Source organism: Anopheles maculipalpis, chromosome 3RL (assembly GCF_943734695.1).
Source record: "Anopheles maculipalpis chromosome 3RL, idAnoMacuDA_375_x, whole genome shotgun sequence".
Taxonomy (NCBI): domain Eukaryota; kingdom Metazoa; phylum Arthropoda; class Insecta; order Diptera; family Culicidae; genus Anopheles; species Anopheles maculipalpis.
In genome coordinates this window covers 57,232,894-57,258,041 of record NC_064872.1, presented here as the reverse complement: position 1 = coordinate 57,258,041, position 25,148 = coordinate 57,232,894, and the positions used below count along the sequence as shown (strand labels likewise).

Genomic DNA, 25,148 nt, shown 5'->3' with positions numbered 1-25,148 from the left:
TAAGGAAGAAATACAGCGATAAATCGAGGTTCTTAACGTAACTTTATTATGGAATTACGTGCTATCTGGAAATACATTTTCTGAAAAAAAAATAATGAGGAAAAACAAATGAAGAGGGCCCCCACGCCGAGTTAAGCGTACAATACTGACTATTTCGACGGCAGGTGTTAATGTTAATGGGCCTTTTTAAAAGCAACAATACTAGGAGAACTTGTTAGTACACGCTATTGCTTTATTTTTCCTATCGATGAATTTCATTTAGAAAATTTGTTAAATTTTTCCGAAAAGAGGCTCCAGGTATCGTTCAACAATATCTTACATAGGTAGCAGGTGAGCCACTATTTGAAGAGGGGAGACTAAAAATCCATGGGAACTTATGTGTCAGCGTATTAGACAAACGCAGAATGAACAAGTGCACGAAACACCGTTTGCCCAACACAATATGTTTGAATAGAAATTTGTTTTCTTGCAATAATATAGGCACGTAAAGAAACAGAACAAAAAGAACTCGATTTAGCACGACAAGATTGCCGTTTCGCATAACGAGCGCTATAGGAGCGTACGCAAATGAATGTATAAAAAAAAATATATGTTTTAAAATGCAATTTGCGGACTTACTTATTTCACCTGTGTTTGCACACGTAGCGAACTAAACATACGTGGATTACTTTTGGTAAATAATAATGTTCTAGCTGAAAACGGGCTTGAAGCCCTTTTCCCAATTTGGGTGTGTTCAATTTGCCCATGATCGACCATTCATTCAATTACACTACTGTGTGTGTGTGTTTGGCTGGCGTTATGTATAAATTGGTAAGCCAAATTTCTCTTATGTCATGGTTCCGAACACTGGATTGTGGCGGCAAATACCGGGCCCGTACTCTTCGTAGGCAGCTTTCGTGTGACATACTTGATAAAATTCAGGCTGAGAATGAGAAAAACATAAACGTTAAATTGAAAATATTTAGTGACGGATTCCTTCTTACCGTAGAAGCTAGCATACTGCCACCGAACCAAACGGCGTATCGCTGCATATGATGGGATATTACCGATACATCAATTGGTTTTGGCTAAAAAAGATTTTGCAGCAAATAATTAACATTATTTAATCGACATAAATTGCTGGGACATTATAGGGCTTTCGAGGATATAATGAACAAGTTCGTCGAGGTATATTATGGTATATTCCGGTATATTATGTATTGATTCTGAATAAGTCAATATCTCAACGAACTTGTTTGTTTTGTCCTAGAAATCCCTGCATTTAAAATATACCTTGATTCGTCCTTCGCTAAGATTTTCACTAATTCTCAACCGAGCATCAACACTTCGCTTAATATCGCGCTGCAGCCGTCGTCCTGAACGAGACGAAACAAGATAGTGTTAGAACAAGAATAGCAATGGAACCAAAAGCTCAGTTTGCTCATATTTACCAAAATCACGAAACATGGTAGATCCACCGCTCAGCACAATATTGTTGTACAGCGGTCTTCGCACATCGATCGGACAGTTTTGTATAACCGTGTCTACAATCTCCGACAGTGGGGTCGTAAAATCGGGGTTCGAAAATTCCGGGTGGAAGAAAATTTCTGGTCCCAGGAAACGTTCGTACCCAACGTCCACACCGAACGGTTGCTTCGTAATCGCATTAATGCCCTCGTAATGGCGCATCCACTTTGTCGGCTCGGCGTCATACTTTGCGAACTCTTTCGCAATGTCCGGACAGATGTAGCTGTACCGCTCCTTGATAGCTTTGGCCGTCTCCAAACTCTGCTCGGGCGGAATGCCTACCTCACGCTCACGCAGCAAGCTCTGAATGAACGAGGTAATGTTGCGACCAGCAATAGGAATGTGCTTGATACAGGACCCGATGACGTACCCTTCCGCCACCGGGATAACGTGCGTCACACCATCGCCACTGTCCACCACAATGCCGGTTAGCGTACGCTCCTCGACTGGACGAGATGCCCAGCTGGCAGCCAGCGCTAGTACGGCTTGAACCGCAATATACAGCCCCGGTACGTTAAACGTTTCGAACATGATTTCGGCAGTGTATTCACGGTTTTCGGGTGTATTCAGTGGGGGCTCTGTTAGCAGAAAGTGGTGATCTTCCGGTTCCGCACGAAGGTACTTGAAAATGCATTGCTCCAGAAATCGCTCCATCAGGTCCCAGTCTTCGACCAACCCATGGCGGACCGGGTACTGGTAAAAGAGGAGGATAAATATCACCAGATTAAACATATTACTGGTTCAGCAAAGCAAACCATATGACTCATACCTTCACCGAGTATCCGGTCGCATCGAACGCTTCATCGCCTATGTAAAAGTCCAAGTCTTCCACTCCCTTGGTAACGCGGCGAGCACTCTGATCGCCCACTTTGGCCGACTCTTTGATCGCGATAGCGGAAGGGATGATAAATTGTGGTTCCTTGTTTGCCGCAAAGCCGAGTTTTGTGTAGCTGCAAAAATACGAACGTTCGGTTATCTACTTTTCGAGTCATCCAGGGTGGGGTGGGGGATGACACATACCCAGTTCCTACATCGATCACACAAGCTGGAAGCCGTCCGGTCATTTTTTGTAGCTTTGTTTTACCCACAAACACACGCGAATTGACAATGTTTAAATTTCAGAATACTACACACTATTAGCTTTTGGCACTAGAAACTGTCCATTCGCTCCGTACGCAGGGGAGTTTTTTAAACCAACCAGCACCACTTATTTCGACAAAACAAAACCACACCTAAGCACTCTCTGCAGGGCCCTCGGCTGCTACGAGCTCAAATGTTTGCTCTTCTTCTTCTTCGGGTGTCTGAAGACGGTGACAGAGTATGTAGAAGTTATGTTTTCGTGCTACTTTCTCCAAAATATTCCACTAGTTAGGAGATTGCTGCAACAAATTGCAGCTAATTAGCAATCGGTACGTTCATAAATTACGTGCACCGCAGAAAACTTCCTTTTGATAACAAAATTACCGACTTTAATTTTTTCCGCATACAAAATCTTCTTCTTGCGCATCTGTCAAAGCAATGTCAGCAATTTTTCGTGGCGGTGTCTATGTTTACGAGATCGGGTTGAAACTTTAACAAAATACAAAGCTAGTATTTATTAAGAATTTGCTGTATTGTTCAACCAAATTTATCTTTAAGTACCTTTTTTAATTTTGATAAATCGTTCAAGAAGACGCGTATGCTTATCGATATCTTATTTTAATTTATTTCTGTCATCCACGCCACCATAAGTAGTATTACACATTCTGCAAACAGCTGACAGCAGCAAGATTTAGTTTTGATAAAAATTACGTAAAATAAAAACACAAATCCGCAATTTTTGTTGTTTTGGGAATTCTCTAGCCACCGTTGGCCATTCGACTGCTTGGAGCAAAATCAACTATGTTCAGGTACACTTTTCTGCGGCAAGAGACATTTGCTGTTTGCTTGCACCATCCACTGCCGTTAACATTCGTTCTGTGAAGTTAATAAATCCGTTTCTCCGTATTTGATTCCGATCCGATTAGGTTCGCAATAAAGGTAGGCCTCGCTGGTGGTACCGTGTACTACACCAAGCAGGAAGGCATATGGGAGGAAAACACCGAAAAGGTGTACGAACGATACGGAACCGCGCTCAAGCCGTACCTGGAATCGGTCAAGAAACAGATTCCTTTGGATGTAAGTTTTGTTCTGCAGTTAAAATCAAATCACTTTTTAATACCTGTCAAACATACTTTTATACATTTCAGATACCGGCCCTTCCTTCCAGCGGAGAGCTTTGCTTCGTGACGAAACATTATTACAATGAAGGTGTCAAGAGTACGATCCACTTTATCCATCGGCTTCCTTGCTACGCCGGGCAATTAGCGAAAAAGGGTTCGGATGCGATTAAACAGGCGTTAGATGCACAGCCAGGACAGAAGGCCGAACATGCCGCCGCTGCTGCACCAGTAGCGACACCAGCGAAGAAATAAAAACCTTACCAGTGGGCGGTGCGCGGGTACCGGCACACACCGATGATCATATTAACTGTTGATTGTATGAAATAAAGAAGCGGGTTAAAATCGAATTGAGTTTGGTCAATTGCGCTTATGATTAATACTTCATAGTTGGTACGTAATTTTAAAAAAAAAACGCTTAATCTTAGTAGTATGAAAACGAAACCGATTTATTTTTTAAAGAAATAACAAAATTTTTGTTGACAAAATTAAGGATGCATTGCTCTCTGACCCGAGAGAGATTTTTTCAAACAAAGTCTTTAAAAAACGCATTAACATACAGCAGCTGTTGAGAAACAACTTTTGCTACTTGAAAGAGTGCAAAAGCGTATAAAGTCTTGTCATGCGTAGAATGTTACAATTGATGGTAATTGTAACGCACCACTAAGGGGAGAAAAACTAAAAAGAAGAAAAATAAAACAGAAACACGCTCGCTGTAAGTTAAACCTCGCTTTTATCCTGCTTTTCTTAAGTCAACAAACAAAAAAAAACTTTCTGTTCGCATACTATATCCCCTCCTCAAATCGTTAACTAAGTAAGGACACCAATCACTAGATGGCGCTGTTCGAGTTTACCTTACCAGTGTTCTATTTTTAGACCCACTGTGCATTTTCACACCAGGCCACACGTGGCTCTACTACACGTCCTAGCGTATAGCGAGGGGACCGGCAGTGTGCTACAAGTACGACGTATTGCTGCGTGTGTTACACTCTACGGAATAACGCACCCGAGAATTGAACTTTTATCATTACATCATCATCATCATCAGCACGGATTGTTGAGGGGGGAAACGATTTCTGTACGGGGGAGGGTTTGTGGCCGCGTTTCTATGAAGGGCGCTGGCAAACAGTCAGTGTCGACATTGTTATGCTTGCTCTTCCTTTTTGTCTTCTGCTTCCTCTTCACCACTATCGTCCCCTTCGGCATCATCGTCCGCTCCACCGGTGGCCGCACCCTTCTTCTTATTTCTCCTGCGGCGCTTCTTCTTGTCCTTGTTGCTTGGACCCAGCTTCGAGGCGAGCAACTTCTTCATTTCTTCGTCTTGCACGCTGTATTCGCTTTCGAAGCAGCTCTCATCGAACGGGTGGCCGGTGACGACCTTCAGTCCACTGTCCAGGATGAGCACCGTGTATTTGAACTGAGCAACGTATTCATCTGCAGGGAGAAAACGTAGGAGTGCGTTTAGAAAATCAAACCCGTAATGTTATATTGAACAATCTGCTCGAAAGCGTTAAGGAACATCTGTGCAACACTCTGAACCCGTTTCTATTTAATCCCATCATGATTTAGTGATTAATCGATAAACAACGACCAGATTGTGGGCTTTCTAGTGAAAGAAATACCAAACCTGATCGAGGGGCATCAAGAGTCGCTTGGGTTTTACTATCGCAAGGTGTCTGGTCGTGAAACTTATCCAACTACAGCGACACGCAATTCTCCTTGCGCAAAAGCATTAACGAACTTAAGCTGCGTGCTATTCGCAATAATGATTACTACCATATACTTACTATGCTTTTCGTATAATACTTGGAAGGGTTCAACCATTTTGTGCGTCACACATTCGTTGACGCCCAGCTTGGCCTTTGCTTCTTCTTCAAAGTTTCGCAAATTGAAAGGCATCGAACCATACTTCCTTTTAACCTGGTGTCGGCAGTGGTTAAATGTTGGCATTTCAATGGCAAGAAGTGATAAAAATGGGAAAAAAGAAAATAAATTAGATGTTTGAAAATAAAAAATAACAATTATGTTGCGTGTATTAAGAAGAAAAAAAAAATACCCTCAGCTCTCATAATCTTATATACTGCTCATTGGGCGTCTCCACTAAGGCTTAAGCTTACAGTTCTTCTCCTACCCGACTCTTTCACGCAGAGGAGCAGAGATATGTCCGACAAAGCAATGTTACTACCCTGCGTGTAAACACGCAAGCGTAAAACTGTTTTGAAGTGCATGTGTTTTCCCTTCTCCTCTACTTCGAAAGAGAGAAAGTGAGAGAGAAAACCTTTTTACTCTCGGCCAAAGAGAAAACCATTCCCTCGAGTGCGTAGGTTCTAATCATTGGGTAAATATATTTTCTCGCCATCATTAAGCAGCAAGCCTAATTTACACGCTTCCACCAACAACCAAAGCAGGAATTGAACTCAGCAAGTCCTTGCTCATTGAGAGTCGGACTAAGCATTAGGCTACGACATGGCTAGCGTTACCACTATGCTTACCTCGCCGAAGAACGCACGGGATGCCTTCAGCTTCAGCATATAGTTTTCCTCCGTTTTCTTGTAGATCGCGACACGCGTGTCCTGCTCCTTACCGAGTCCTTCGCCGGTGCTGATCAGCACATCCATCGCGTACACTTCGTACTTTTCGAATTCACACTTCTCGTGCTCCTTCTTTTGCGCCACCGTTGGGTTCTGGATGATCGTCTTTTCGCCATCAATTTTGAACTGTTTCAGCTGATGGCTCAGCATACCCTCGATCGGTTTGCACTTGAAGTCGGAGGCAATTTTCTGTACCGCATCCGTCACCGCGTAGTTCCCGGTGCCTTCCTTCAGCAGGCGAAGTGCTGCCTGGCTAGCGTGGTACGCCGCAAGGACAACGTCAGCCGCCCGGCCCTTACACTTATTCTCAGCCGTTGCACCGACCACGATCGTGTGGGCCGTGACCGCGATGAAACCGTCAATGTGTGCCCCAAGGTCGATCTTGACCACATCGTTCTCCTTCAGCAGATAGTCCGGATCATTGCGAGCTGGCGAAAAGTGGCAAATGCAATTGTTCACCGAGAGGCACGTCGGGAAGGCGACGCCTTTCTTCATTTCTTCCTCATTCTTGTATTTCTACACATGGACAGAGCACAATATGCAATGAAAGAAGAGAGGGAAACAATTATGGTAAAATAGCTTACAAAAAATACTTTCTTTAAAATAAACTTAGAGAGTGTTTTGAGCTCAGACATAATATTTGATATGTGTGTTTGTAATTATCCTCATATATCATTGTGAATATATAATCAGCGAAATATCAAATACTATCTAGCTTAAAGCTTTATAATCATCGGAAAATCGACAAAACACACATACTCGCCCAATTTTAAATAATTAAGATTGGCGGACATCGAGATTCGAACTGCGGACGCGGCTAGGCATTTGCAGGAATAAGTCTATCAACCTAAACCACTCGGACAAATATCGCACCTCACTGTCCCTACGTTATTTTCCCAACAGATCAATCTTTGACCGTAGCAACTAAAGGATTCAACTACATTCAATTCATTTTATATTATCATACAACTAGCGTGGAATGTCTTGAAAGCTTACCTTAGCTGCTTCCTGGGTCAACATACTATCACCCTTCAGGCAAATTTCTTTCACTGAGGCGCCTGCAACACATGCTCGGATGATGGTTTGAAGAGTTTCTAGAATGTGAAACGAAGGAGTTAAAGAAAAACACATACAAAATCAATCTTTGTAAATAATACCCGTCCGAGAGAAGGGTATTTATCATATTGCACAATACACCAACATGAGAAAAAGAAAAGGTTAAAAAAAACTCTAGACTTGGCTCGCGAACGTGCGAATGATGCAGATTTTGGAGGTTATAAAGCTCTATGTACATTATCATGTAAGCGACGTAATACATCTGGGCCAAATGTGCGCGGATCCACGGGTCCCAGTGGCAAGTGGAAGTACTATCTGCACACACAAAACCAGCCTTCACGTTTCAATACTTCCGAACGAATGTTCACAAAAAGGCTCCTTCCGGAAAACGTGGCCTTCTGCGCGACGAGAAACCGGAGCGCGTTTTGTGTAACACCGCCTTGTTCACGTGCTCGGATGTGGTGGTAGTAAGACGGATTTTTCCCCACATATGTGTGTAGGCAAAGCGAAAGGCAGCAGCTAATGCTGACACTACACCAAATGCAATCGAAGCTGCAACGTACGCACGTTTCGCGGGCCAATTTACGGGCCTTTCCCCAACGCAAACCGATCCGTTTCGACAAATAAATTCACCAGCAAACACTTACTATTCACAATATCACCGGCTATTTTGTACTTTTCCACTACAGTCGGATCGTCAATCGTCGATTCCTGCTCGACCTGCTTCTCTGCTGGAGGCATTGTTACGGCAGCGCTTCTATCCCGGATCAAGAGAATCTCGTCCTATACGCTAACTATTTCGATGTCCTGCACGTTGGTCAACGCTTTTGAAAAGCAAGTCCGCCACTCGAATCACGGAAAAACAGCACAACAGCTTCACAGATTTACAATCACCAAGTGTACGCCACTTTCGTACGCACGTTTCGCTTTTGACGCGGCAGATTTTCACTTCTTCTTGTTTTGCAAGCAAGACTGCTGCTGCTGGTGTTAAGCCAGTGTTGGTGTGGCACCAAATAGCAAGGGAGCCGAAGTTTGACGTTGTGCATGTCGATGCGTCGTTGCGAGTCAAATAGCAGTCAATTAAGCAGGCAACGTTTAGAACGTTTTATTTTTGCATTTGGAAACAGTTGCATCAACTATTTTAGCATTGCATTTTCTTACATTTTCTCAAAAAATCTTTGGATTCCTGCCTCAGCTTCTACCTGCTGCGTGAAAAGAGGCAAAAAATATATTTTATAATCTTGACAAATTGTCAACCATATTGTAAAACTTTGCCCACTGTCAGAATGGCATTCGGCCGTACCAAGACAAAATAAATTTTAAAACTTCCAAAAGTTGAAAAACATTGGAACCGTCTCAAGCGTTAAGTATAATTATGCTTTCGGACAACTTTCTACAGAATTCCGTCAAAAAATGTTCGTATGCTCTGTTAATAAAAAAACTAAATGAAGCCTACGAATTAAAAAATCAGAGGCTATACATGGCTATACAAATGGCTTTCTAGACTGCCGATACCACGTAGTTGGTTAGTCATACCTCACTAGGGGGGTACGGCCCGGATGGGATTTGAACCCCGATCCTGCCGTTTGAAGACCGGCGCCCCTGTTGCCTTCCGCACCGCGCCGCCCATTTCATATTTTATGGACAATTATCGAATACTTCACGTGTTCCTAGGCCCAAGATTAAAAGTCGTTATTTTGCGCGCGCTAACCACGTATATGATTCGTCGCCGGTGGATCAGGAAACTGATGTATACACGGATAAGAACCAATTTTATGCAGAGAAAAGCAACCGGGCACTTCGATACGATCATGCACGAGCAGTTAAATGGCAACAGCACGCTTAGCTTTATCAAACCGGAAATGAGAAAGGATGATTCAAATCTGCGACGGGCTTTTAGCTTGCAGGAAAGGCTGCTGGTAAAGCTAAGATATCTAGATACGATCGAGATCGAGATACGGGTGTATCTTATACGTTCTCGTAGAGTTTGGTGCAGTGCAGGTAAGCTACATAATAATGTATACAGTTGGAAGCTGTTATAATAGTTTTTATTGTTATTTTAAAAGCATTACCTGTGTATCCAGGAGGTAGATCGCTCGAATTGTTCCGAATATACGTGAAGCCATCATCGGGGCGCTTCCGGAATATGTTCAGGTGAGAAAGAATATTTAACACCATCCATCTATAAATGCCAGGGGACGGAGCAGCTTTAATCGGGTGTATCGCATTTAACTACAAGTTGCACAATACTGTAGTACGTAGATTTACGTTTGCTTTCGGTCATGTTCTGCAAAAGATGCATTATGGTGGTTCCGTAATTTACGACATCTTCGTCAAAAGTGTCGTAATTGCAGATAGTTTCGATAATTTTCTTATACAAATGTTCCCGTTTCTCCGGTGGAAAATGATTAACTAATCCGGATACCGTAAGTCCTAACTGTGCTGCACGCGACGGTGCTACTGTGGAATTAGCTGAGTTTGTCAACAGCTCGTGTGCTTCGGCTTCATGTGCCATGAAGTCCGTAAGAAGACTAGTGCGGCCTTTTCGATTTACTGGCTCTGATGTAGACGGTTGAGGTTCGAAAAGTTGGTGACTTAATGGTTCCTGTTGCGACAGAGTTTCAAAAGAATTGAGCTCAGGTTGCTCATCTTTAGCATCAGTAAGTGCTTCTTCACTAGTCGCTGTTGCGGACAATGATGGGACGTGTGGATTTGATAACGTTTCATTTATCTGAAATGGAGGATATATTAATTATTAATAGCTAACTTTTCTGACGTAGGGTTTTTTTTAGATTCCTTTTACATAAGACGAATGATTGAAAGTAATTCCGTTAAAGTTTCCGGACCCGCTTTATGTTTCCATCGTTCGTGAGCAGGAATTTTCCGGATGGCCTATTAGGCATTTATAGCACATAGAGCTTTCGCCTCGACGAATCATATTGTGTTGTCCATTCACGGGTATTAATTCAACCTCAGTCCAATTTCACCTGAACCGAACGTTATGAATTCGATAGTTCTTGTTACTGTTTTACTCCAAATGGTGTTCTGCCAACATTTGCATGTCGGAAGAAAGCATTGATCGAACGTTCGATGCTAATTTTAAGGCACTTGGCGTACTGATCCGGCAACGTTTACTGTCATCAGATTGAACCTGGCACGCCATACAATATCACCTAACTGCCCAGAGCCAACGAAACATGTGTCATACACACACGTTTTGAGCATTCTTTAAATAATTTCTACACCTTACTATGGTCTCAAAATCATTGATAGGAACATATCATAGACGTGGCACAGATCGTTAACACCATACTTACTTGTCACTAAAATTGGTCATTTGTATGTCTGCACTTTAATTTCGATTGATTATTGATTGATTAAAAAATGTAGGTTAAAAATAATGTTTTCCACAAAAAAGGGTACTAAATTTACTTACACTATTCCGTTTGATGTACGGACGTTGTTTCATCTGCCCCAGAAAGCACATTGCTTTGTAAGCAAACCATACAGGTTTGAACTCATTGGCTGCTGAAAATAGGAACAATTTTTGTTTGCTTTTAAAAATGTTGCCAAATTATTATCCGCGTTACCACCACTCACGTGAACCGGCCGTCTGCAATACTTTGGCACTATAACACCGGTACGATCCGCTGAGGGACTTCCATTTTTGAATTAGCCTGGACGTGGGTATGTTCAATATGCTGGATATCTCCATCCATGCGCTTTTCAGCTTGTATAGGTTCTTGTAGTACTGGTGACAACGATTCCACAACACACCCCGTTCCTCCACCAGCCGAATGAAGTACAATGTTTGCGCTTGGCTCATTTTTACAGTCTTGTATGTATCGAAAAAAGACAAAAATAAAAAAATATATTTGATTATTAACAATTTAAGATTATATGAAACGAAAGCTGTATGTATACGTGTTGATAATAATTTGTATGTGATAAAAATTTTCACGACGGGTTTTCGATAAGATAACAATTATGATACAGTCCTCAGCATTGCTGTAAAAAAACACTTGTTTTATGAGAATAAAACAAAACCTAGAAGAGATATGTAAAAGTTATGCTCTTGCTATATTTCTTTAAAATCGTCTAACATTCCACCTTACAGAAAAATGTGTCGCTTTATGCAACTTGTATCCGTAGATTGCGACGACAGACAAAGAACAAGGTGTCCATTCTAGTGTAATGAATCAAAAATAAAAAAATGAACTAAGAGATCGTCACAGTTTTTCAGCAATTAGCCGTGGCTATTAAATAATTAAATGTTTCAGCTTTATGGTGCTTAACATCTTTGCTAGATCATTATGTAATAGTGAAAATGAACTGATTACCTAGAACAATGGTTTGTTTCGACTGTATGGTCGTTTTGGTAGGAATTCGGCAGCCCCGGATGAAATAAACATTTGTGTTAAAGGCACGTAAAAACATGAAAAACAAACTCTTTTATTGTTCTCTTTAAAATTTGTTAAATAATATCTAACAATAAATCGCACACGCTGTAGCTATATTAGTATTCGTTAACTGCTGCTGTTTCCTTAACTTTCTAAACCTACACTTAAAGAGGTAACCCATATCGAAACAAGAAACAAATTGTTTCCCGGCCGTTCATTCCGAATATTTTCTTCTTATGTGGCAGGACGCCTTCCGAGCGCCTTGTATGTTTAACCTTTGCTTCGACTGTTTCAGTTTCTTGATGAAAAAAACATCCACTTCCGAACGCGTAACGATGGCTTTACGCGTGCTGCCAATCGCTTTGAACAGTTGTAGCAAATTTCGGCGGCATCGTATCGGAGCCTTTCTGGTATTACCTTTGCCCCGACCAGTCCAACTGCACTGGTTAACAAACACCTTGTCAAACATGAGATCGAGCGCGGCGAGCATGCGATTGCCACCGTTCGTTTCCGTAATGAGTGAGTTAAGCCAATTGTACGCTTCCTTAAAGTATTCGGAGTCACCCAAACGCTTCTCAAAGTCGTTCAAATCTTCCTCCGATTGCATACGGGAGAAGCTGAACAGTTGCACCATTTCCGAGTACTCGCCCATCTGGTGCTGTGCCTGATCCTGTTCCTCATGTTGCGTATGATTGTGCACATACTGGAGCTGAATGTAGTCGTTAGGGTTTATCAGCGGATGTGCCGGTTCTTCCGGCTGCTCCAAAACGGTAGCTGCTGTTGGTTCAAGTTGTTTGGGTTGAATTTCTAAACTAACTTCAATATGCTGGAGCTTTTCCAGGATAGCTCGCTGCATTTTAAATATATCATTCACAACCTTCTGCTGTTTGACCAAGAATTGATCGACCTTTCTATTATGATCGCTAACGAATTTATCGAAACAAGCGCAATGTGTGCAGTTGTTCGAGGTTTTCGCTGCAACATGCTTTTTAACTACCTCTCGGTTTAGTGTCTGTATGCTACAGGCTGTATTAACGGAGTACATAGCATTCATGTTGGAATTTAATATGGTAGGTGTCAGTACCTTCAATCTTTCCTTAGGCTGTTGTGCCTGTTTGGTCGCTACATTCGATTGGTTGTCATATACTTCGATGATGTATGAATCTGTGGCACCACTTTGTCCATTCACCGGGAAACTGGATTGGGGCGTTAAGTTGTTTGACGATCTGCTTCCTGCATCATTCATCGTTGCGTTTGGGCAATTAGCACCGTTGATCATATTTCTGCCTAATTCCTGAAACGAAATAACATTTCACGTACTGAGTTTTAAATGAAGTTTTAATTAAACACAGTACAGTAACACCGAGAAGCAACTCGAGAATGGGCAATTGGAAAGGAAAAAAAAGCGAATGAGATAAAAATGAAACGCTATAGAAGTAGTAGGTTTTTAAACTGTATGCTACATTAAAGCATAAATGTCATCAATCTTCAGCTATTCAACTTCAGACGAGAAAAACTTGTTAGGAGATTCTGCTGTGTATGTTTTATTCACTAATAGCGATGCAATGGTCAGGATGGTTTTTTTTTCAAGTCGTATAACGAAGTCATGTGCAGATGCCTTCGGAGCAGTAATGGCTATAAGAACAGTCTAATAATATTGAACAAACACTGGGATCGCTGATCAACAAATCTCTACGAAAGACACCTGTTGCGCCGGATGAAGCTGGAACGGTTTATATCATCAATAATCCCAGCAGACAAATAAAAAATACATCCTACATCCTGTCTGAGGATAGGGCGGAGAATATAAGAGATTGGAATATAAGAGGTGGACTGATAAGTAAATCAATTGTCGACTATGGATGATACTGCACTAAAACCAATCCACAATACTTTAATTCTGACGATGTCTACTGATGTCTACCGATTTGTAGGTTGTCGCTGAGGGTGTTTCGTTACTCAATGACGGCATAAGGTCGCTTTGAACATCGAAAAGCGTAGATAATTTGTGGATACAGGAGAAGAACAAGTAGCAAAACAATTGAAGCCCAGCCCAAAGAAGCAGTAGCAAAAGCAGTTTAAGCCCATTAAGCAGAGTGTGTCTCCAATTTAGAAAGATATATTGATAGTAAGGTTCAGTGCTGCCTTTGCTTTATTTACAACATTATTTAAATGTGAACGGGTCTGTGCATGTTTAAGTTGCACTGCATCATAGCTAGAAAACTTTAATCTTGTTGAGTTATGTATTTGAATGCACTTATCTTAGATTGGATAATTTACAAACACTTTTTCTGGTTCTGTTTGTAGTAATACCGCACTGATACGGGTCTGGTCCGACACCTCCTGAAGGTTAATATAGGATCTCCATACCCTAGTCCGACTCAATACGTCCACGGCGTACAGAATGGTAACATATCTCTCCAAATATCTGAGCTTGGGTATACGGGGAAACCCAACCCCTTGGGAGGATGGATTATATGGCTAAATTGAGCGGGGGTGGGGATGGCCAGCGTCTGTTCTCCATGTTAGGGGCGGCTGGTAGTCCCTTCTGTCCTGGCATCCGTAAGGACATTAAGCAAGGATGCGTAGGCCCTCCGACGAGACAGGGGGTTGGGGGAGAGGCCTTGCAAGCCACCTCTAGAGAACAACTACCGCAACGAAAGGTCCTGACCGGCCCATGTCACGACGACGTGCTCTTTAAAAGAGCAGTTCAACATGATGATGATGATGACAAACACTTTTTGTTTGATATGCAAATCTACTTAAGTGTGACACGCTTTATCACGGTTGTTTTTTATAGACATATTCCCAAGCTTGGCGCATTTGCCTATATAACCTTTTTCTTACATATAATTATCATAATAATGACCTATTCTACTACTCAATATCAACTTCCGACTTGCTGCTAGCTAATGTTATCGAGTCGTCGCTGCCTAAAAATCATTGTGTTGAAGGAATAATATTTGCGGTAAATTTACTGGAGACATTCGTGCGCGTTTCTCATTGGCAATCTGTCCCGCTGTAGTAAATACTCGGTCGCCCGGGACTGAGGTGGCCGGTATGCAGAAAATATTTTTTACCAGCTTACACAGCGACGGAAACTTGGACTCGTTCGCCTTCCACCACTGCAAAGGATCATCCGTCAGGCCCAAGTAAGGTGATTTTATGTAATCGTTCAATTCCGATTGCGCTTTCATGGCCGGGCTGATTGTTTTCCGCTCAGAACACACTTTGCTCGCAAAATCACCAAACAATTGCTGATGGTAAGGATCGGAGATGATGTTTGTGTTTTGCGCCGTGGAAGCTTTAGATTCGGACTGACAGAATGGTACCAATAGCTCAATAATGCTGTTGTATGTTTGATAATACTTTTGTTCTTCATTTTCAAAACTTTGGCGTTTCATACGTGGATCGAGCAGCATAGATTGATTAATGAGCGCACTAGCATCGATCGAGATTGGTTTAAAAAGTTCGGACAGAGCCGTCACTAGAGAACGGGCCAAACTGTGTACCGAATCTTGCAACTCTGCACCCGCTAGTAGTGTGGATGTTTTTTCGGTTAAAACTTTCACCAGCAGACCCATCTGCGCGAGCGAGACACTTTTTTCCGTTGATACTATTTTTATAGCGCAGGTGAAGTTTTGTAATATATTAATGGCTTGCTCCATAACGATCCAATCTTCGTCCTGCAGAGAATGCTCCACCTGAAGTGTCTGCAAACAAGATAGCAGAGGTTCTCTGTTCATGTGAAACCTTTCTATCATCTCGTACGTTGAATTCCATCGAGATCGTACATCATGCTTCAGGGTAAGTTTTGGAAGATTCATTTCCATTTGTACTTCGGTTAGTTTGTTAGTGGCCTCACTGCTTCTCTGAAAGTACACTACGATCCGTTTAATTTCGTCGATCGTGTCACCGATTGTGTCGGCGATAGAATGTGTAATTAGTGAATTTAAAGTATGGGCGAAACAGGGCATATGTTTTAAATTTAGTTTCTGTACCGCAGACAACATGATTGGCCGATTTTCCGTTACTATCACTGTTATTTTGTTGGTTAGACTGAAATCCTCCATCACTTTACTTATCCACTGTGCAACATAATCCTCCGAATGAGGGACATAAAATTCCGAACATTCTAGCAAACTAGAGCACAATGTAAAGTTAGCATCGATGTAATGCGCCGTTAGTGTGTAAAAACTGTTACCATCTAAATTCACCCATTCGTCCAACGTTAGTGCGGCTTGCGTTGTGTTTTCCATCGTATTTTTGACTCTATTTAGGCTGATCATGTATTTCTGTTTCAGTATAGCTTCTTTTATAGTTTTGCGACTTGGTATCGTATAGTTGGGATCAAGCGCAAAGGAATACTTCTTAAATGCTTCACTCTCTACGGTTGATATCGGTAGACACTCTTGGCAAATTAATTGCAACAGACAATCGTCCGCCGTTTCGTTGCTCTCGAGCATCGACGATCGAGCTGGTTTGATCACTGCCGGAGACCTGTGTCCGTTTGCCGCAGCACAAGAAGGATTGTTAGAAACGGATACTGTTGGCAACTTTGGACCTGTCTCACTTCGGTTCTTCCTGCCAGTACTGTTTTGGGTGCCTTGTCTTTTCGCCGACGTACAAATTATTCCGCGATGCTTTCTTACCAGATGGCGCTTTAAGTTGGATGTGGAGCCTTTCGAACTACAGACCTGACCGCAGTACAAACACAATCCTGCATTCGGCATCTTTTCAAAATGCTGCCATATCCCACTCTGGGTTCCTCTATTAACACCCTGCATGAGTATGGTAATGAAACAAAAATACATTATTAGTTTGTGCAATGGAAACAAAACTAAGTGAAATTAGCTATTGTTGGCTTGGGAACTAAAATAACGATGAAATAACGTACTTTTAAAACAGGGCAATCGATTCGACACAAAATCTTGCTGGATAATTATCTTATACTGTGCCTATAAGTTACTTTTCCTTGGGTTACTAAAAATAAATAGGACAAATTCCTACACGTTCGGTTGCAATTGCTTCACGCATTTTATATTATATCATACCAGCCATTGTTCGTTCAAGTTGAAAAATGCTTTGCTGCTAAGAAGTTCGGAAACAGAGCTAACCTTGTCGACTAATTAAATTATAAGCAGAAATCAGGCAACAATTGATAAATAAGCCAAGGATGCCAGGCATGGTAGACTGAGACCCCAAAAGGTTACCTGACGAGAACTTGATCTCTAACCATTGTTTATTATAAAAAATAATACAATCAGACCATACCATGTTAGCGTATTGGTTAAGTATTCTCTTTCTCTGTGTTTGCTTTGGCGCACCGTCTTCGTCTTACTTGACAGAATATTTTTCGGGAAATTGTAAGCTAGTATTGTTTAACCTGTTTTCTTAAACTTCATTACCACTCTCTTCCAAAACCATCACTCAATTTACCACGTCTCTTCTGTCTGTTCAAATCCAAAAGTAATTTAAGAGCAGTGTCATCCAATGCTCCATGCTCTCTTAACATGATCAATATATCACTGTACAATAGGGGAGCTATTGTTCAGCTCACAGAGGTCAAAAACTTGTCGAAGTATCTACCTCTAAAATGTAGCTAAGAGACAATGGACAACTTTGCTCAGAGTACAAGTGTCGGTGACAAGGTGGCAATATTCTTTACAGTCCAAGTTTTGTCCGTCGCGTTTTTTGAGTGAAGAAGCTATTCTTCGTCACAAGAGCTTAAACCTCATGCCTATGTAGACCCCTTCGGTATATTAAAGGGCTTTTCTTAAGCTTAAGCTTTTCCATTCACCTTCACCTGACATGTGATGTTGGTAATTTTCATTCTAAGGCTATTCGAGATTTTGACAAGACTCTTTGCTTCATGTCTGTGCTGTACGTGAAGATATAGTCTCTCTCGTTGTCTAGTAGTTTTAAACTATTTTTTCTACAAATAGTACATGTAGATTGTGTAGTTTCCATACCGCACTAATAGTTCAGCCGAATCATAACATAGTCATAGGAAGGTTTTTCGGGCTTTCTCAATGTCAAAAGTAGCTATAGCACGAAATAATCTTCGGAACCTCATGCTGTTAACGGGACTTTTCACGTTGACTGATGAGCAGATCATTTGAAAAATTATCAAAATACTGAGCCGATTGTGAGAGGTCCTCTAGCTGGGAACCGACCATTAATAAGCCTGATAGGCCGGCAAGTTCCAGTCGTTGTGGCTCCTTGCTTGAGCTGAACTGCTGGACACTCACCACATTGCGAATAGAACGGTTCATTTCATGTGTTGTAGTCTCAAAAAAATTAATGTGATACCATTCATTCATTTTTTTTTATTCAAGCATATCTCTTTTTATTTCAAACGTTTAGCATGGCTTGTATTTACAGTTTGCAAATAAGATGTAACATATTTCATAATTTCATGCCGCACTCACTATTCTAAGTCTAACACGAGTTTGAACATAAACGACACATCCACCCTATTTTTTACTTATTCGAAGAATTTAATAATGTCAGGCCTCTTTATTGTTCTTCGAACAAATTTTCTTTTGCACACTCTTTTAAGTTTACCGGTTGCTTTGGCGCCGCTTTTGGCATTGTGCAATTTAGTTTTTATAAAATTTTCTACCATTAATGAAGGTACAACGATTTCTTCATCTGTCTTTGCGATGTTACTTAGTACCTGAAACACGTTCTCATAGTCTCTGAACGCAACTTTATGTTCCCTGTGTCCTCTGCCTGACCAGCTGCACTTTACAAGAAACAATGGATCAAACAGCATATAAAGTGCATCGTGCATTCGTTGATTGCTTTGCACGGATTTCATTTCCGAGGACAGCCATAGGTGCAGTTCCCAAAATTTATTTGGATCTGCAAGATGAGCTTCGAATGCGTCCAGCTCTTCCTTCGTTGTTACTTTCGATTCCGCAAATGCTGGACGAGGCGTTTGGCTGTCGTCGTCGACAACATTGACAGAAGAAGGCACTTTGTTCTTCAACAACGCCAGTTCAACTTTCATGTCAACAATTATTTTCGTTAATTTGTTAATTTGCCGTGAATGGAACTCCGTCATTCGTTGAATTTTCTCGATCAGCGATGCTTCCCGGCTGGTGGTTCCATATGCATTACTTGCCATAGTGATCTGCAATGTTATCAGTGCATAGTTTTATAACAATGGTGCCTTCTTTTAAATGGTTGAGATATGCGCAATATGGTAATAGTATCGCAAACATATTCCATCTATTTCGTATTCATTTTAACTGGGAATGAGCAAAACGATCTGCTAAGAGGAAAAAGCACAGGATTAGTTACGTTTCCCCCCGGTAGTTGCGTCGTTCGCATCCATTTGTCATTTGTGGTGAATCTCTATAGTGGTGTTCTCTTATTGCAATACAAGTTTACATAAAACTTTTAGGCCAGTTAGAATAGTACCACGGCTAAATGCTGTGATAATATTCGTTGATTGAAGCAAGCGTAAAAAGGTTTTGAAACGGAACAAATTCATAGAAGTTTGGGTCGATCATAACAAGTTGGAATATTCTACAACAGTTCTAAAAACAGTTTTTTTAATCAGTACGTCATAAAGCAATTACCAGTTCCAGAATCAAACTTATCCAGCACATATTTATTAACCTTGTAGATCATTGATAATCTAAGGCCATAAGTCCTTTGCATTATTAAATAAATGCACAATAGCCACCCAGAAAAATGGTATAAAACTGTAAAAGTTTGGGAGGATCTCTTCCAGATTCGGGAAATGTTCGCCTTTATCTTCCCTATGGATATTGGTCCCGTACTTCAGCGGTGCCTTCCCAATCTGTCGGAAGAATGAGGGGAAATCGTCGCCGGCTAACTCGATCCGCAGTTAAATATTTACCCTGACTAGTCCAGAAAAAAAAGGTTATTTGCCCGACCTTAGCGAAGCTGGTGGCGCCAGTCGTCTCAACGCGTTATAAGCTGATACACGGATCCAAGAAAATCTGACGACGTAACAAGGAACTGCGCGAGAGTTCGTTATCTGCAATTTGTTCTCGTGACCAGTGGCGGATGCTTGCGTCCGGTTTGTTCTCGTCAGCAACAATGTATATTCCATATATACGTGGAATATACGGTGCGATCCTTTGATATGGGCGACAGTGGCGCCGGTCTTCACAAGCCACAGGGATAGGGTATCAAATCCCATCCGGATTGTTCTCCCAAAGGTGTGTGAGGACTGACTATCCAGATACGTAATACCAATAAGTCTAGTAAGCCATTCGATCGATGGCCGGCGTGACCTAGTAGGTCGGAAAGCCAAAAAGGAAAAGAAAAATATATTATTATTCCTTGGTGACGACAAATGCCACCAGAAGTTATTCTTTACAACAATTAAAAAAACGACGAGTCACTTTTATTTACTAGACATTTATTGACAAACTAGTGCACCAATAAAAAAGAAAACAAAACTATTCTTCATTCATTCACCTTCAATGCAGGATGAATGTTTTTAATTTAATTTCGCATAAAAGAAAAAGCTGTACATAAATGTATCTGATCTTATATCTAACAATATTTCTACATCTGTGTATACACCTATACATACACATTGTAACCTTACAGAAACGTTCTCTTTTTAAGCTACTATTCTTGTTTTGAACAAAACTTGAATCCTTTACGAATGTACAGAATAATTCTCTTAAAATTACTTTTTTAAACTTTCAATAATTAAGTTCAAATTTGCAGGCAAATATCCTTCGACGATGCATTATTTACAGTTAATTAATTCCTGGCATAGACTGACTATTAAGGGTAGTAGAAAGTAAAAAAGCTTTCTCCGTTTGCTAAATCCAAAATCGACATTTCTACCTAAACCACACCGAAACGAGTGGCAGCACCAAATAGTCCAAGTCCATATTAGTAAGGTGACAAGTACTTTTTGTTCTGCTGCAAAAACAACACTTGCGACATTTTGCCCGGCAAAAGTGTTGCTCGTTTTTGGGCGTACATTTCCCCATCCTTCGAAAAGATGCGTTCCGGTGGCACGGATGTGGCCGGTATGCAGAAAAGGTTTTGCACAATTTGACACAAAGCTGGAAACTGACTTTTATACGTTTTCCACCAGAGCAGCGGATCTTCGGTTAGCTCGATGCAGTCCATCTTTAGGTACTCGTCCAGCTCCAGCTTTGCGGCCACTTCAGGCTGTGCGCTGTTTTTGACACGTTTTATACTCGTCGCAAAATCGCCAAAAAGGCTTTGATGGGAAGGGTCTGTAAATGATTTCGGCACAACTGGTTCAACTCTTGGTGTAGCGGGAACCTTCAGCGGTGTAATCGCTTCAATTAAACTTTCGTACGTGTCTTCGTACAGCTGCCGATCATGTTCGAAACTATGGTTCTTCATTCTCGGGTCCAATATCATTGCTTTGCACACTAATTTGCTTTGCAGGTACGGTTTGCAACTTCTCGAAAGCTCTTCGATTAGGCGTTTTGCTAGCCTTTTTACAGGTATCTCCAAACGTTCCTTCAAAAGTGTTTGCGTTTTTGTTAAAAGAATGTTAGACAACAGACCCGTCTGTGAGAGCGTGACAGATTTGTCCGTCGTCAGTACTTTAGTGGCATGGTCAAAGTTTAACAGCACCTTCATGCTCTGCTCCACAATGACCCAATCGTTGAATTGTAAATGATGCTCCATGCTGTCCAAGCACACGATTATTGGATCTTTATTTTTAAGGAATTGATCCATCATGTTGAACGTTGAGTTCCATCTTGACGCTACATCTTGGCTCAACATTAAGCACGGCAATTCGAATCTTGTTTGTGCTTCGAACAGTTTTTCCGATGCGTACGTGTTTGTTTGAAAAAAGGTCACGAGCTGTTTAATCTCGTCCACCGTCTCCTGAATGGAGCTTTGAACAGCATTTTGGATGACCAAGTTCAGCGTGTGTGCAAAACACGGCAAATGCTCTACATTCATTGCAATCCTGGCATCCTTTATTATGTCCGTCGCATGGTCTGTAACTATTGTTTGAATTTTATTTTCCACTTTATATTTCAACACTACCTCATTCAGCCACTCAGCTATGTTACGTCCCATAGCATGTGGGTGTGCATAGTCGTTGCACTCTAGAAAATTTGATATTAAATTAAACTCTTCATTAATGTAGTGTGCCGTTGCCGCTATACAGCATCGATTGTGGGCATTTGTCCAGCTGTCCAGCGTTATAGCTACGCATACTGCTTTAGTCAAATTTTCTCTCACTATCCCTAACGCTGCGAGGAAGCTGTTTGTAAGCAATCCATCCGATATGGTTAGACGGTCTGGAAGATCGTACTTTGGATTTAGCAAATGAATAAATCTTTTAAACGCTTCTCCCTCGACTATGTTAAACGGTAAGCATTCCTCACAAATCATATCAAGCAACGCTTCGTCCAATTTGTTCTTTTGCATTACAGTTAATGGCTTGCTCGTTTCAAAGGCACCTGCAATGGTGACCGGATTGTTGGGCCTCACTTTTTTGAAAGTACCTGGTTCATGCGTGGAACTTTCATCCCACGATGTTGAAGGTGCGGTCTCCACTAGTGTCTCGTTATTATTTGAAGGAAACAAAATTTCAGGATGTTTGTTTTTCAGATGCCGTTTCAAATTCGATGTTGAGCCATTGGAAATGGAGATAACTTTTGAACAGTAGTGACATTTGGCAGCTCTGCCCTGCCCTAGGAAATGGTTCCATACCTGACTAAACTTTGATGACATTGTTACAATCTAAAGAAATGAAGAATTTTATAAGAAACATTATTTACTACTATTGTAATCAGTAGGGAAAGTGGTTTTGCGATTAAAGAATTTTACGCGTTTTGCCATTATTAATCTGGACATGTCTTAGCTGTCTCGCATTTAAAAAAGTGGTAAAAAAAGAATCATCGTTCGTAGCACTAGTCTATGTCCATTCGTTAAACGTCTATGTTCAGTGTGTCGCAGTTATTGTACCCTGCTTCTCCTAGCCTAACATCGTTACTGCGTATTCATATTTAAAATTTAATATGAATTGAGAATATTTAAAAATTCCTCAAAAGACTCACAAATCTTACAATATTTGAAAGACGTTCGTTTAATAAAAGTAAAACGGAACGAATGGTCTTGTGCCAATTCTTGCTTCACTACTCCACATATTTGCCACATATTTGCCTCACTTCAAAATCGTCCAAGAATCTCCCAAATGTTCACTTTGTACTACTGAGGACAGGATTGAGGTTGTACTCAGGATTGTTTGTGGTTTACATATTTCATATTCGGTATGGCATGAATGTCGATTGAATCGTCCCCTTGTGCACAATATGGCAAACGGTATCGTGCAAGGCTTTAATGGGAAAGCAACATCCCCCGCAACCGAAACATAATATGTTTGTGGCTGTGATTATTGGCTTACATGATTGCAAATGTAACCAAATAGTTGGATGTATCATTTCTGTTGCAAAAGAGATTATTTGGAACACCAAAAAAGGCAGATCTTTAGCCCTTGCTGCAGAAACAAGCACACAGCCTTGAGGACCAACAATGTAAAGCAAGTCAGCAATACTGCTGGACCGCAGCTTCTGAAGCGCGTTACCATTTCAAAATAGACCCTCAACAGTCAATCTGTTTTATATTTTTCTTATTAATAATTGTAAATATATGAACTAATTCGACTTCATCATGTAGGATTCTTATGGAAGATGTTAATTAGACTGCCCAATCAAAGGGAAACTGTACATTTAATACTAAAATAAGGTGTAAACAGTACTTACAGATTGCTGCGTATTTCTTGCTGGTCCCGAATCATCGCCTGAATCTATCTCGTCACAGGTTTGTCTTCTTTTTGTACCTAAAAACATTGAACCGGAAGTTAAGCAATGTTTAGACAAACGTGCACACAGAACGCCGCGTTAGCGTTCCCTAATCAACTTACTAGAACCAACCGCATCGCCACTGTCTTCAATTTCATCCGCAGCTATACTTTCGGTTTTGATGAAATCTGTTTGCTCATTGAAATATGCGTCCTGAAATGTTATGCCCTCACTGCCAATGTCCATTTCAACCGCTAACGGGTCATCGTTAGAATTCGATGAGCTTGCTTCCTGGAACGTGCCTATGATAGGTCGCCTGGTTAGACCACGCGCAACATATCCGTCGAGACCTTCTTGCTTTATCGAAGACGAAGCCGGAACTGATTGCTAGTACAAAAAAAAAAAAACACTGTATCGAATGGATTCTGTAGATGATGCGACCATGTAACACTTACCGCTAGAGTACCACCAATCGACCTAGTGCTGCGGCGTTTGTTGGGTGTATCGTCCATGATGCTAGGCAAGTTAGCACAAAGAATACACGCCACAGACGGTTAAGCAGCACGAAACTCTGTGTTGCAAAGAATCTTCTGGTGGTTAGAAGTGTTTTAGACAGTATTTTTGATATATTATTCCGTAAACCACGGTACAATCACAACAAGCATCAGACGCGCTTGGTTTTGTTGGGTGCTTTTCAGGTTTGGGTTGATCCACACGTTCAATAGCAGGAGGCCGTAATTGACAGATGTTATTTTTTCATTGCTTCTGCTTAAGGCTCATGTACACCAAAAGGTGTACATGAGCTCTTGTACCAAAAGGCTTTTCTGTCAGCCGGATTTTTAGTACATTATTATTCGACGAGAACGATTATTAATAATCGAAGTAAGGAAGAAGAAGAAGAGAATATACTTTTACTATTACCTACTTACTTACTATTATTTACTTTTACTATTCAGAGAGATTAAACTGGACAAAATTAACCTTTTAAAACTTTAAAGGGTGTTTTTTTGTCAATTAGGTTTGTACTAAAACAGGATAGTGTACCAGAACAGCCTTTCGGTATGGTGTATATGAGCCTTAAGAATCGGTTCCATCAATCATCGACTATCATTAACGGTTTGTCAGCCAATGAACGGAGGACTTACTCCTTAACATTTGAAGGCGCCAACCGATGTCCGATGTATATTGTGTGTTTTACCGTGGTATAAAAGATCTTAACCTATGAGAAAAAAACTCTAGCATGGAAGATATACCTAACAAACGCCGCAAAACCGCTGTTTCAGCGGTAAGCATTGAAAATTCACAAGCATTTCTACCGAATCCGATTGATCCATTGTTTGTTTGCACATACTAGCAATACGTTGCCGCATCTTCCAAGATAAAGCGTCTGGAAGAAGAATTTCGTCAAAAACGAACCGATGTACCTACCACAGAATACTTCCAGGAACCCAGCTCATCGAATTGCATTGTTCAAGACGCGTTGGGCGATGCGGGCAATTCCGACAATCGCGATGGAAACGCATTTTTCACGATCGAGGAAGTTTATGTAGGGGTGGAAACCATACTACAAGAAGAAAGTGATGAAATTGCAGTCGATGG

At 41.2% G+C, this 25,148-nt stretch overlaps 5 protein-coding genes across 6 annotated transcripts in view; 1 reads left to right on the top strand and 4 right to left on the bottom strand.

Moving 5' to 3' along the window:
* The window catches only part of LOC126563202 (28S ribosomal protein S17, mitochondrial), a 130,404-nt gene that overhangs the window by 32,456 nt on the left and 72,800 nt on the right, over positions 1–25,148 (bottom strand). The gene's annotated exons all lie outside the window — the stretch shown is intronic.
* LOC126561246 (inositol 1,4,5-trisphosphate receptor) overlaps positions 1–25,148 on the bottom strand; it is a 437,037-nt gene that overhangs the window by 410,074 nt on the left and 1,815 nt on the right. The window lies entirely within an intron of this gene.
* LOC126562346 (actin-related protein 3) lies at positions 821–2,618 on the bottom strand. Its single transcript, XM_050218820.1, has 6 exons — positions 2,527–2,618; positions 2,276–2,456; positions 1,431–2,199; positions 1,273–1,355; positions 984–1,067; positions 821–922 (listed from the first exon to the last, which is right to left on the bottom strand). The coding sequence occupies exons 1-6, from the start codon at positions 2,568–2,570 to the stop codon at positions 827–829; spliced, it is 1,257 nt and encodes a 418-aa protein (XP_050074777.1). The 5' UTR covers positions 2,571–2,618; the 3' UTR covers positions 821–826.
* On the top strand, positions 3,275–3,959 carry LOC126563307 (MICOS complex subunit MIC13 homolog QIL1-like). The gene is made up of 3 exons (XM_050219937.1): positions 3,275–3,395; positions 3,513–3,663; positions 3,735–3,959. Exons 1-3 carry the CDS (start codon positions 3,388–3,390, stop codon positions 3,957–3,959), a joined length of 384 nt encoding a protein of 127 aa, XP_050075894.1. The 5' UTR covers positions 3,275–3,387.
* On the bottom strand, positions 4,849–8,101 carry LOC126560818 (proliferation-associated protein 2G4). Its single transcript, XM_050216768.1, has 5 exons — positions 7,999–8,101; positions 7,292–7,389; positions 6,197–6,811; positions 5,492–5,624; positions 4,849–5,138 (listed from the first exon to the last, which is right to left on the bottom strand). The coding sequence occupies exons 1-5, from the start codon at positions 8,090–8,092 to the stop codon at positions 4,849–4,851; spliced, it is 1,230 nt and encodes a 409-aa protein (XP_050072725.1). The 5' UTR covers positions 8,093–8,101.

What these genes read in the sequence shown, in the direction of transcription:
- LOC126562346 (XM_050218820.1), bottom strand. Translation starts at nt 2,570, where the DNA reads ATGACCGGACGGCTTCCAGCTTGTGTGATCGATGTAGGAACTGG. An exon ending in CGACCGGATACTCGGTGAAG is followed by an intron (nt 2,200 to 2,275) that starts GTATGAGTCATA and finishes CTCTTTTACCAG; the next exon opens with TACCCGGTCCGCCATGGGTT. An exon ending in GCAGTATGCTAGCTTCTACG is followed by an intron (nt 923 to 983) that starts GTAAGAAGGAAT and finishes TCTCATTCTCAG; the next exon opens with CCTGAATTTTATCAAGTATG.
- LOC126563307 (XM_050219937.1), top strand. An exon ending in AGAAACAGATTCCTTTGGAT is followed by an intron (nt 3,664 to 3,734) that starts GTAAGTTTTGTT and finishes TATACATTTCAG; the next exon opens with ATACCGGCCCTTCCTTCCAG.
- LOC126560818 (XM_050216768.1), bottom strand. Translation starts at nt 8,092, where the DNA reads ATGCCTCCAGCAGAGAAGCAGGTCGAGCAGGAATCGACGATTGACGAT. An exon ending in TGACCCAGGAAGCAGCTAAG is followed by an intron (nt 6,812 to 7,291) that starts GTAAGCTTTCAA and finishes GTCCATGTGTAG; the next exon opens with AAATACAAGAATGAGGAAGA. An exon ending in CCCGTGCGTTCTTCGGCGAG is followed by an intron (nt 5,625 to 6,196) that starts GTAAGCATAGTG and finishes TGCCGACACCAG; the next exon opens with GTTAAAAGGAAGTATGGTTC.